The sequence below is a fragment of the Balaenoptera physalus genome (genome assembly GCF_965194825.1).
Source record: "Balaenoptera physalus genome assembly, chromosome: 20".
NCBI lineage: Eukaryota > Metazoa > Chordata > Mammalia > Artiodactyla > Balaenopteridae > Balaenoptera > Balaenoptera physalus.
Window position 1 is genome coordinate 46,308,969 of NC_138901.1, and position 13,081 is coordinate 46,322,049.

The 13,081-nt window shown below is 41.4% G+C and overlaps 1 protein-coding gene across 8 annotated transcripts in view; it reads left to right on the plus strand.

The window, feature by feature from the left end:
- MYO1D (myosin ID) overlaps positions 1 to 13,081 on the plus strand; it is a 351,112-nt gene that overhangs the window by 123,188 nt on the left and 214,843 nt on the right. For all 8 annotated transcript variants that reach the window (XR_014257970.1, XR_014257971.1, XR_014257972.1 and 5 more), the window contains exons 11-13: positions 779 to 949; positions 4,500 to 4,570; positions 8,043 to 8,117. Coding sequence is in view for 5 of the 8 variants with exons in the window: in XM_082443690.1 (XP_082299816.1) it covers positions 779 to 949; positions 4,500 to 4,570; positions 8,043 to 8,117 (317 nt within the window). In the remaining 3 variants the exon portion in view is untranslated. The remainder of the gene's footprint in view (positions 1 to 778; positions 950 to 4,499; positions 4,571 to 8,042; positions 8,118 to 13,081) is intronic.

Below are 13,081 nucleotides of genomic sequence, written 5' to 3' on the forward strand. Positions count from 1 at the left end.
CCAGGGCCGTGTAACTAAAAATGCAAGTTCTCAGAAACACCTTAACTCCATCAAGTTCAATATCAATGAATACTTCAAGGTTATTTGTTGGTACTCAGTGGAATCTGGGTCTTGCGGTTAACAGCCAACAGATTGAGGGATTGAGGGTCTGACGAATAAGGTTAGGTGCAGGATGTGAAGACAGGATTAAAACAAGAGTTAGCGAAGGGAGAAACATTATCTACTTTATAATTTTTGCCTGGAGCTGTACTCATTTAAGGCAAAACGTTTTATGATAAAAAGTCCACAAATACATTTTTAAAATAAATTTATTTATTTGTTTGTTTTTATTTTTGGCTGCGTTGGGTCTTCATTGCTGGGCACAGGCTTTCCCTTGGGGCGAGCAGGGGCTACTCTTCCTTGCAGTGCGCGGGCTTCTCATTGTCGTGGCTTCTCTCGTTGCGGAGCACGGGCTCTAGAGCGCCGGCTCAGTAGTTGTGGCGCACGCGCTTAGTTGCTCCTCAACATGTGGGATCTTCCCAGACCAGGGCTCGAACCCGCGTCCCCTGCATTGGCAGGCGGATTCTTAACCACTGCGCCACCAGGGAAGCCCCACAAATACATTTTTTTAAAAACCTCTGTTAGAATGTGTGCTCCTTTTAGCGTTATACCTCATTAGTGTTATTCACCTCTTCGACACCAAAGTGACTTAAATTCCTGATACCTATGGAGGCATTGCTGTTGCACCTGTTCCTGGTTTCCGTTGCCTTTGGAATTGCCGCTTTGCTGTGTCCTGCAGATCGATTACTTCAACAATCAGATCATCGTGGACCTCGTGGAACAGCAACACAAGGGCATCATCGCCATCCTGGATGACGCCTGCATGAATGTCGGCAAAGTCACCGATGAGATGTTCCTGGAAGCACTTAACAGTAAACTGGGCAAACATGGTCATTTTTCCAGCCGAAAGGTAGTGTGTATAATGAGAACTTCCTCTCATTTTGATCATTAAGAGTTTCCTCATTGTTGGACAGAATTCAATGACTTTATATGTTGGGTTGAAAGAATGTCCATTCAAGTGAGAGAGACCATAAACATCCGTGAAATGATTTATTGCTGTGGCTAAATTCTGCCTTTCTGGTTTGTAGGATGACGAGATTGATAGAAATCACAGTGTCCAGGAGAGGGAGCTCTAGACTATTCCATTTGCTAGAAATAGGAAAAATGAACATGATGCTTTAGAAAGCATGATGTCATTTGTAACCAATAGGTACAGAGTCCTTGTTCATGTGCTAGAATTTTGCTCCTGCATCTGATAATTCTGGCACTGAAAATAGCTTTTGTCCTTGACTTTCTACTGTAATCCTCAGTTATAAAAATCTAGTATGTGTTCTCTGCTGTAGTTCTTCAGACTATGTGACTTTCTTGAAAACAAGGAAATTCTAGCTGAAATCCTAGTGTTACAAGGAAACTCATTCCTTAAATGAATGGTGATCCTTCTTAAGTCCCTATTTTTCACATTCTAAAAATGTTATAAGTAGATCATATCTCCATGATAGTTGGTGGCAGTCGTGGTTATCCGACATTTGTGCTGTGCCTAGCATATAGTATGTTTGCCATAATATTTGTCATAGAAGAGACACGCCGTCATCCCTAGGTGTTCCCTACAAATGTAGGCTTGTCTAGCAACCATAAGCTGAAGGAAAAACAGGCCCCATTCTTCTTCACTTCCAGAAGGAAAGGGGCCAACATTTCTGCTCCTCCATAATTCCATATAAATCTATGACCCACTGCCACTTTTTAGCATGAATAAATCTGTATTCTGACTTTGTCCCTTCTGAAATTATGTAATCAGAACAGTAAGAGTCCCCAATTAACTGGAGACAGCACAAATCATCAAGAAATATATTACTGGCTGATATTTATTTTAGACTAGTTTATTTCTAAAATATTCTCCTTGGTCTACTACTGAGGACTAACTTGTAGCCTTCTGTAAGTCGGCTTTCAGATGCTACAATCTGATCTTTGACATTAGGGGTCTAGCTAGGGTTATTCCTTCAGTCATTTCCTATTTATAACACAAATACTTAAGTGCCTCTCATTTTCCAGGTACAATCCTGGGTGCTGGGGACGGAGCAGCGAGCCAAGTTAGAAGCCCCGTAAATAATTTACAGAGGTGCTTTGAAAGACGGCATGATTACAGGGCAAATGTCCTGTCTCTGAGGGGATGGGTATAAATGTCCTTTATAATCACAATTCAGGTTTTGGAGACTCGCCTGGCATTGGTAGACCATCTGTGTTTGTCCAATTCAGTTGAATTGGTCACAGTCATACCAAATAGACCTTATGAAATATTGAATTCCAAACTAAAACAGGCAAGGCTTCACTTTGTTTAAATAAATAACTATGATTCTCATGTGAGAAATCACTTCATTTTGTTATGTTTCACCTTGGCCATTTATACACTCGAATTTATCAACCAAATATTTTGAAATATAATTTCATATTTACAGTAGAAACTGTACATACGGTACTTTTAAGCAGCTGCTACTGACTTGATAGGAAATGCTAAATAGTAATTTATCTGTGGAGGTGGAATTTTTTTTTTCTTTCCTTTCTTTTTTTTTAATGTGGGAGCCCAGGTTTTCCCAACTCTCAGACCAGGTGGTTCCTTTCTCCCTCAGCATCCTCCCCCAGACAAATCCCGAGATGGAAATTTTTTGTGTGTTCTTTTCTGGAATTTTTGCCTAATGAAGGAAAGAAATGAAATAACCAAGCTGTCAGGATATTTTCATCACTATGAGTCTTTCTGTTAAATAAATGCTATTATTCTGTATGTTAAAGCAGGTATTATCATTGCTATTGGTTATTAACGATTAGCTAGAATTATTGGCAGGCTAAATAAGAAGTTTCTGGCTTGTGCTTATTTAGGGGCTAAGTTGTTTCTCATGCCTTAAAGTTATCTTGGAGAGGCAGGCAGATGATCCAATAAACCATAAAATAACTGTGTAAAATATTATTAACATATAAAGTTGAATGATAAATGCGTAACTTGTATTATTTTTTTATAAAGTAAAGAAAAATCTAAAAACTTCTGTGTTTAGATCAGTTAAGACTTTGCAGTATCCAAATGTAAGAATATTCAATTATAATGGTATAGATATCTCTTGGGTCCTTTTCCTTTGGGCATTTTGTAAGTAAAAGGGTTTTGTAAAAGTGGTTAATAAGAGAGAGAGAAGGAAAGAGGAATTAAATATTTTGGAGACCCTGCTGAATGTTAGACACTTTGGTCTCCATAGTTCATTTAACCTCCAGACCAACTCTCTGAAATAAGTGATTACTAAAGGAAACAGAACAAGTAGATGGTAGAGCCAAGATTGGAACCTCAGAAGTCTGACACTAGCTTCCTATAATTATTCATTTGTTGAATTAATAGACTAATTATTCCTTTAATAATCTAGACATCCACATAGAACCCACCAACCTGGTTGGGGTTGTTTGCTGTCTAACACTACAAGTCAAGTGGTGTTTGTATGTAACTGCACTCAATGCTTATGGATTCTTAGACGTCTGCTTTTGAATCTGTAGGATATCAAGTGATCCTTCACAGGGCGGTCAAAGAATCTAGGTGCTACTGTAATAAGGAAATTGCAGAAAGTTATAGAGACCCAGGGCTATATAAAAACTGCCTTCCCATAAAGTTCCTCTTCAGTGAGAAACAGCTGCAGAAGGTTGATCTGTGAAGCGATAGACCTGGAGTCCCGGCTTAGCAGAAGACAGGTGAGCCAGGCTGTTGTGTACATAGGAGAGTACAGACATTGCATTCAGTCCCAAGAATCCTTCCCAGAGCTACCACTTACCAGCTGGACCTTGGGCCAGTTACCTAATGTCTTTGAGCCTTAGTTTCCATGTATGTAAAAGAGAGCCCATAATACTTAGTCTAGATGTCAGTTGTGAGTATTGAATGAGATGTCCATGCCTAGGAGATAGCAAACCCTCAATATGGTCCTCCTTAAGTGGGACATGGAGGAGAAAGAGACTCTATCAGTCAAGGTAGGCTGGGCTGTGTTAAGATAGCAACCAAGATTTAAGTGTCATAGACAATAGAAGTCTGTTTCCCTCCCGGGGACCCAGACTTCTTCCATCTTCTGGCTCTTCCAGCCCCTGGGGACTATCCTTCTCTGCATCCAACTAGTGGGAGGTGAAAAGAAAGTACAGAGGAGAATCACCCACTTCTTACCAGCTTTGGCCTTGAACAGCCTCACCTCACTTGCACTCACCTTCCATCATCCAGAACTTGGTCACTCGGCCAAGAAATGAAGTCTGACTATGTGGACTTCTGGTGAAAATTCTCAGTCTTTACCACATTCGCCAAATTAAATCAAGCCCCACTCACTGTGATTTCCTTCATAATGATATCGTGATTTGTGACATGATTATCCTCTCCTATTAAGTTGGAACATATTTTTAGGAAAGAGAGAATGTCTGTTTTCAAGATCATCCCCTTCTTGATTTCTTAGCTCTGCGCCTCGGACAAAATCCTGGAGTTTGATCGAGATTTTCGAATTCGACATTATGCAGGTGACGTGGTGTGAGTATCTTACTTTGGTACCTGATGTGATGATTTGCATGCAGCCTCACTTCAGAAAATATAATCGAGGAAAATGGAAATTGTTTTTATATTCATTTGCATTTTCCAGCCATTTCATATGCCAGTATATTTTAATTTCTTCACTTAAAACATTGGCGTAGCTTCATTCATCCCTTGCTTTTCAAACATTTATTGAAGACACACCACGTGACCATACACAGTTCCTGGCATTGTTGGCACTCAGTCAAAATCAGCTGATGGTTAAATAAACCATGGAAGTATGTTAAGAACTGGGATAGAAAGATGGGTAATATGGGCCGTGCCCTGAAGAAGCTAACAGTTTAGTGGAGGATACAGGCAGAATACATGGTAAGTTGTTATAATGGAGAACGGAAGGGGTTAAATTGGAGACACGCAAGGCATTATGGGAACACTGAGGAGGAGTAATTAACCCAGAATGAGGAGTGTGGCCAAGCCTTTTAGGAAGTGATGTCCCAGCTGAGTCCTAGGAGTAAAAGAGGCTTAGTCACAAGACAGAATTAGGAAGAGAAGAGTAAGAGAGGGCATTCCAAGCAGAAGAGATAGCAGGCCTGCGGGCCCAGAGGTGAAAGTCACCATTGTACATAAAGAACTACTAGTGGTTGGGTAACTATATGAGCAAAAACCGGTTTACCATATGAATTTTCAAGTGTTATTTGAAAAAGTGAAATTCTCACAAGCTACATTTTCTGGTTATAATATAATAAAAGTAGAATTGGGGAAGAAAATGAAACTAAAAAAATATACCTAAACTAAAAAAATACGTTAGTATTTTCGTTTCCTAGGGCTGCTGTAACAAATGACCACAAATTGGTGGCGTAAAACAGTAGAAACTTATTCTTTCACAGTTCTGGAGGCCAGAAGTTAGAAATCTAGGAGCCGGCAGGGCCACACTCTGGAGGCTTTAGAGGAGGATTGTTCCTTGCTCTCTCCAGCGTCTGGTGGCTGCCAGCCTTCCTTGGTTTGCGGCTGCATCACTCCAGTCTCTGCCTCTGTGGTCACACTGCCTCCTCCTGTTCAGGGTGTCTGTATTAAATCTGCCTCTGTCTTAAAACTACACTTGTGATGGCATTTAAGGCCCACCTGAATAATACGGGATGAATTTCTCTTCCCAAGGTCCTTCATGTAATCACATCTTTTACCATGTAAGGTAACATTCGCAGGTTCCAGGGAATTTGACATGGTTGTCTTTCAAACGTGGCATCTTTCAGTCTGCTACGCTTACTATGTTTTGCCCACCCAACACTGCTTACTATCTTGTTTTTGTTTGAAGTCCCCTCTTTTCCTTTCTGCTTATTTTTTACATTAGGAATCCTATTCATGTAACCCATTACGGGAAGAAATTAAACAACAACAGAAAGCAAATGATCATCTGTATAAATGCCAAAAAGACATTTGAGGAAATTTTAATAGCTGTTCCTGATGTGAATTAAAACTCTAGAATCATAAAATAATATGGCTCAAAATTATCACCCCCCCCCACCCCGCCCTGTCAAACTAGGCGTTAGTGCTGGAATGGCACCATTATCCACTTTTTCTGGTGCTATTTCCAGGTTCCGGAATACTGCAGAGGGAAGATCCAGGACCATGCAGATATCTGCCTCTGAAAATCCAGGCCTCACTTATAGAGAGTACTTTTTATACAGCCCAGATTGGCATAACTGCAGAGCTGGACAGAGGCCTTAGAGAGCATGCAGGGCATGAAGAAATTTATGCAGAGTGTGTAAAATTCTTACCCAAGGTCACACAGCAAGCTTACGGAATAGCTGAGACAATAACTAGGTTTTCAGACTCGTGTTCCAGAAAGCTAGCCGGCCCCATAGCGGAATATTTGATGCCTCAGACTTCCCCTCCTCTTCTTAAGCTCTTCAACCCTTTTTCAGATTTTTGCTGGGTATCTTCTGTGTGCACAATACTTTATAAAGTATGTTCCCTGCCCACAAAGAGCCTTCCATGCATACATACATACATATGTGGTTGTGTGCATGTATTTATTAACACACACTCCCATATATATATACACATACACACATTTATATACATACACTGATACAACAAAAGATGGTTGAAAATAATTGCCGTATGAGTAATAATGTGTTGCCAGAATTCAGAATAAGCAAATGATATAATACTTCTAACTGTGTGTGATAAACCCAGGAAGGCAGATGCTGGTCCTTGGGTGCTAGGAATTATTTTTATAAGAAAAAGTGGGAAGAAGGCTAAAAATATTTAGGAAGTAGTAACTAGACCCATTTGACTGGAGTGTATCCTTTGGTGGCATAGAGAAGGAGAAACGCCTAGAAAAGTAGATTGAGATCAAATCACAATGAGTCTTAAAGGCCAAAATAAGGAGTTTGAAGTTTGAATTGTATGGGTCTAATGATAGATTAAGAGTCAGGTGACTTCAAGGGCTCAGTCAGAAGAGACTTGAAGGTATTAGGAAGAAGACCGAGGTTGGAGGAGGCAAGGAAATAATTTTGGACCTGACGGCCTTAATGTATGCCCACGGGCAGCACAGCCTGAAGGAACGTCCTTGCATAATTAAACATGTAAGGCTGGAACATCGGTGGGGGGTCAGGGTTAGGTGCGATTGTCAAGGAAGACAATATAGTCAGGCAAGAAAGGAGAGCTGTAAGGAGCAGCTGCCTCTATAGGGTTACTACTTACCCAGCCTCCTCTCAGCCTGTTTTAATCATGCAGAACCCTCCCTTCCTGTTATCCCCCCTCATCCCCTAGTTTTCTCCCTCTAGAGCCATGCCAGTCACTGCAGCAGAGCAACCCCCATTCCTACCTTTGTCACCAGCTGCAATCTTAGCTGGACCTTCAGGACATTACTCACGTCCCTTCCTCCAAACCATGAACACTGACCTTTTCATTTCCTCTTGAGAACGCCGCGCATGTGCCTGCTCCCGCCCTTTCATTTAATCTGTTTCCCTGTGTGATCTGCCTTCCTCTGTCTCTTCTGCTTATCCAAATCTTACCATCCTTTGCAGCTCTTCTTGGATTCTTTTCTCCCACCCTGAACGCAGTGAGCGAGCCTTAGGCAAGTCATTTGACCTCCCTACGGATAAGACTGTTAGATCCTGTACGTTGCCGTTTTGCTTTTATCTTAGGAATGCTGGATGATAAATACAGCTGTCTTTTTAAAAGTCATCGTCTTGAGGTAAGCAACAAACCAGTAGAGAATGATGATCTTAATCATAATGATGACACTGATGTTGGCTCTCCTTTGGAGGAATAGAAACAGCACCCCCTCTGTGCAGTAGGTGAATTCGTTATTCTTTAGCCCAGAACCGGGTGGGCGATATCAGCTTTATAGATGGTTGGTTATAGATAATTTAACTGTGGAAAGGCTTGTAGACTTCTAGAAAAGCTTAAAAGTGGCTCTCGCTTGGTGAATAATGTGTTTTCTTTTTTTTTTTTTCTCAACTAGCTATTCTGTCGTCGGTTTTATTGACAAAAACAAAGACACTTTATTTCAAGATTTCAAGCGCCTCATGTATAACAGGTAGGATTGAAATTTTATTATTTGTCTTTATGTTAAGCTCTTTGACATGTATATTACATAATATATATGCACATGATTATTTTATGTGACAATTTTAAGAGTTTCTGGTAATTTTTCTAGTTCTGCTTGATCATACTTAATGAGTGAAATAATATATTACTTTATGATGATAAAATCTGTAAACTTAGGGCAGGAACCCTGTTATTAATATGATGTTCCTTGATTTCCCTTGGGTTGCTTCAGTTTCTCCGTTCATTGCTGCCATCCTCTGGCACCCCTGCCAGTGTACTCAGCAGTCCCCCAGCCAGGGCAGTGGCCATGGGAGACTGTCAAATAGCCTCTGGCCCAGCCGAAAGCTTTACATACTCAGATTCCCACTGTAGTGTCTTTTTAGTGTCTCCAGCTAAGGGACCACCCTAATATCAGAGTGGCTCTGGTGTCAGTGGTGATAGATCCTGAGTGGTCAGAATCTCTCACAATCCAAGAAAATGTGAAAAATCTGTGGAGAAATAAAACCAGGCAGAGGATAGCAAGTTCACACCCAGTACGGATACCTTGGAAAGAAGGCCTACGAAGAAGAGAAGCTTCCTAGCCAGCTGCTTCTTTTGGAATAAAGTGTTGTCGCTCACGTATTAAGTCTACTCAGCCCGTTGGTCAGTAGGTCAGACAAGGTGTATGGAGCACCTCTGAGCTACACGTTCTTCTGTGCTCTTGGGGTGCAAAGCCCCTGCCCTCCTGAGGTCTTTTATTCTAGTGGAGATGACAGTTAATAAACAATAAAACAACGAACTTTCAGGTGGTAACAAGTGCTGTGAAGAAAAGTAAAGTAGTTGAGAGATTGAAGGGTACAGACCAGGAAGGGCCAGGGAGGCATTACAGGTAGGGTGGTCGGAAAAGGCTTCTTAAAAGAGGGGTCATTTGAGCTGAGACCTGAGTGAAGTGAGAGCATGAACCATGAACAGGGCGGGGAAGAGAGGGGGAGAGCATTCAGGCAGAGAGAAGGGCTAGTTCACCAAGGCACTAAGGTGGGAACGAGCTTGGGTGTGTTGAGGACGGCAGGAAGGCCAGTGTGGCTGAAATCAGTGAGGGGAGGGGAGAGTGATTGGGAGTGACTGCAGAGAGGTCCGCAGGGTCCAGCTCACGAAGAGTCCATGAGCCAAGCATGATGGGAAGCCATTGGAATGGATGATGTGAGGTGATCTCTATTTTAAAGAAATCATCGGAGCCACTGTGTAAAACCCAGACTGTAAAGGGCAAGAGTAGACATGCAGAGACCAGGTAGGAGGCTCGTTGAGTGATCCAGGCTGAGGCGTGGATGGTGGTTGCAGAGATGATGAAAAGTGGTGTGAGTGGGTGATGTTTTGAAAGTAGAGCCAGCAAGGTTTGCTGATGGATAGGATGTGTGATGTGAGAAAAACAGAAATCAAAGACGATGCCTGAGCAATGGGGAAGGGATGCTCGATCGTGGGAAAGACAAGGGGAGGCGCTCATTTTGGGGGGAAATCAAGAGTTTCGTTTCGGATGTGTTTTGTCGGAGGTGCGTTTTGGGCATCCAGTTGAAAATGCCAAATAGGCGATTGTTTGTGTGCATCTAGAGCTCAGAGTAAAGGCAGGACTAGAGACGTAAATTCATGGCCACCAGTCTATTGATATTATTTAAAGCCATAGTCCTGGGTGAGTTTGTCTAGGGTGAGCAGAGATAAAAAATAAAAGAGAGAAGGGGTTGAAAGATGAATCCCTGAGATACTCCACCGTTTCGAGTCAAGCAAGGAAAGAGGAACTAGCAAAGGAAACTGAGAGCATGCCTGTGAGTTAGGAAGAAAGCCAGGAATCTGGTGTCAGGCCAGGTCAAGTAAAAAAGATAAACTGTGTCAAACACTGTCAAGAGCAGAGTCCTATGAGGACCAAGATTCACCACTGGATTTGCAAACATGAAGGTCATTGGGACCCTGACAACACTGGCTTCAGTAGAGTCGTGAAGACAGATGTCTGACGGAAGCGGGCGCGAGAGAATGCAGAAAATGAGAATGTGGAGAAAGTGTGTTTCAACAGTTCTTTCAAGAGGTTTTGGTATAAAATGTTTCATCTGGATGGATGAAGCCTGCCAGAGCAGAGATGGAGCCATCATCACTAGAAAGTCACAGAGACGTGGGAATGTCAGAGGGGACCCATGTAAGAGCTGGTTTGGGGAGAAGAGAGTTTCAGAAAGAAGTTTCAGTGCTCGGTTTATCAGGTAAGATGCACCCATTTTGAGAGAGAAATCAAAGAGTCTGGCATTGCTCTGTGTGTAGAAAATGTCAAAAAGTCAAATCGGAAAAACGGCCTCAGTCGGCCAGTGACAAAGTCGGGGTGTGTTGCCCGGGGAAGGCAGCCAGGCTGTGTACCGGGAGGCTGCACAGGGTGGCATTCGTTACCTTCTTGAATTATCACAGCCCAGAGGTTCAGCTCACAGAGAACAGCTGCACCTTCTAGTGGTGGATTCACGTAACCCCCAGCTCGCAGGACCGATGCAGAAACAGACCAGCGAGCAGATTTATTTCCAGCGGGCAATCTAGCGGTCTCATGGTATGGAACACTTGCGTGGGGATAACAGCTCTTCTTCCCCATTGGAAAACCTGCCTGGGAAGTCAAATAGAACTCTGTTAATTGCCCATGAAAAATATCACCTATAGAATGCTTAGTTGCTTGGTAAGCCTGGAATCAGGACAAAGGAACTTAGATAAATCCAACAATTAAGGGCATCAGTCTGAGATGAATCCATTTCACAACAGGGATGGTCTTGCCAAAGGTATAAAAACATTAAAAGTCTGTTCACTGCAACTTGTTGTATATATCTCCGTAATAGGAAAGGCCTTGCCAGTGGGATGGAAAGTCTTGAAATGATTTTGGTTAAAACCATCCTCCTGGATGGTGTTTAGATGGGCTACCTTTGCCTTTTCGATGCTTCCATGGCTAAATGACCTTTCCAAATTCAATCCTTTCTTTATATCTGTTTAAAGAGTAACCCCTGGACCTCTAGTTCTGTAGAGTATCCATGCATGTGTGCAGGCACATGCGTGTGTGTGTACATAAAGGGAAGGAGGCAAGGAGCAAGCAGGTGGCATGCGAGGTGCACAGATCGCCCTTTACCACTCTCGTTAGCCAGCTAAGTTCCTCCTTATCTGTTACACGTACTGGGTTTCTGGATAAATAAGCTTCCCTTTTAAGGGAAAGTTTCTTCTAAATAAGTTTGAAAACTATGTTGACTTACTGGCCTGAAAGTTCTTTTTCTTTAAAACAATTGTATGTGTCTGTTTTGATTCATTATGCATCAGTTCTACTGTTTAATAACGTAATAATAATAAACATCTTATTTCCTTCATTCCCAACATTCCCCCCTCCCTTCATTTACAAGGTAGTGTCTGAAACAAGACCAAAAGGGAGTAAGGTGGCACTGAGGGTAGAAACTGTGTAGACAAAGCCAGTGATTTTCTGTCTTTGATGTGCATCAGAATTTTCAAAGTGCACACGCTCTAGTTTCTGGAAATTCTATTCCAGAGGTGTTAGGAAGGCATCCAGGCATTGTGGGCACTAAAGGTTGAAAGCCATTGCCTCAAGTTCTCTCTCTGCTAAAGGTTGAAATGGAAAAGTTAAGGAAAAGCAATATACATTTATGTGGTCATTTTTATTGATACGTGTATCATTGGAAAATTATGGAATAGGATTAGAAGGTAGTAAAACTGGGTCCATGAACCACAGATCATGCATTATTTTATAGCCACTTTTGATGGTAGTTGGCACAGCTTGCTGGCAATGGAGAGGGTTAGGACTGTTTTTCTTTTTCTGCCTTCATTCACAGACCCAGTCAGTCTTCACCTCACCGTTTATCTCCTTCACTCTTGTCATCCATTCTGGCAGTTTGCTGCTATTATTTAGAGCCTTTTTGTACAGAATTTTACTAGGTGTTCGGGGAACCAACTCAATTTTCTCAGTTTTATATCAGGAAAAGAAAAGTGGGCAAAATGATGGCAGCAGTAAACACAATTAGAAGAAAAAACAAAATCCATGTTAGGTCTTTTCTATTCTCAATCCCCAATTAAAAAAAAAAAATTCTGACGAGAGAAAAGTTTCCAGGATGCAAGCAACATTTCAAGTTCCAGTTACTTTAAAATCAAAAGCACCCAGTGTTGTGTTCGTTTCAGGTGTACAGCAAAGTGAATCAGTTACACATGTACATATATCCACTCTTTTTTAGATTCTTTTCCCATATAGGTCATTACAGAGTATTGAGTAGAGTTCCCTGTGCTATACAGTAGCTCCTTATTAGTTATTTTATATATAGTAGTGTGTATATGTCAGTCCCAACACAACATTGTAAATCAACTATACTCCAATAAAAATTTTTTAAAAATCAAAAGCACCCAAAGTGAAACAGGAAGAAAATCAGAGCTGAGACCACCATACATGTTTATAAAAATGTCTCCACTGAGCCAAATAAAGAATACAGTATATCATTTTTAGCCTGAAAACTGGTCTTAAGTACACTTCAAGAATCGGATTGCAACCGTCTTAGTGTCACATCAATAAAATACTGTAACCGCCGGTGCTACCTATAATGTGTTCATAATTCAGCTGCAGTAAAGGGATTTACTAGATGACAGTGTAAAAGTGGTTATTTTCTATTCCTATCTGTATTTTTTGAAAGACCTGGCTTTTTGTGACCTATACTGAATGAATATTTGTTTCAATTAAAAGGTGCTTTCTCTTTCATGATTTCTGCCCATGACATTGAGGATCGTTTTCCTACTAGTGGTTTGTTCTCATTCTTATAACGACCACCAGTACCATTTTATTTTAGGTATATGGTATCAGAGCTATGCAAACCATTTGAGGATCCTGCATAATAATAACATCGAGGTCACTTTAAAGAAGTTTAAAGAATTTTTCGAATGTGGTCTCGTTTGGACACATCTTCTCACTCTGTA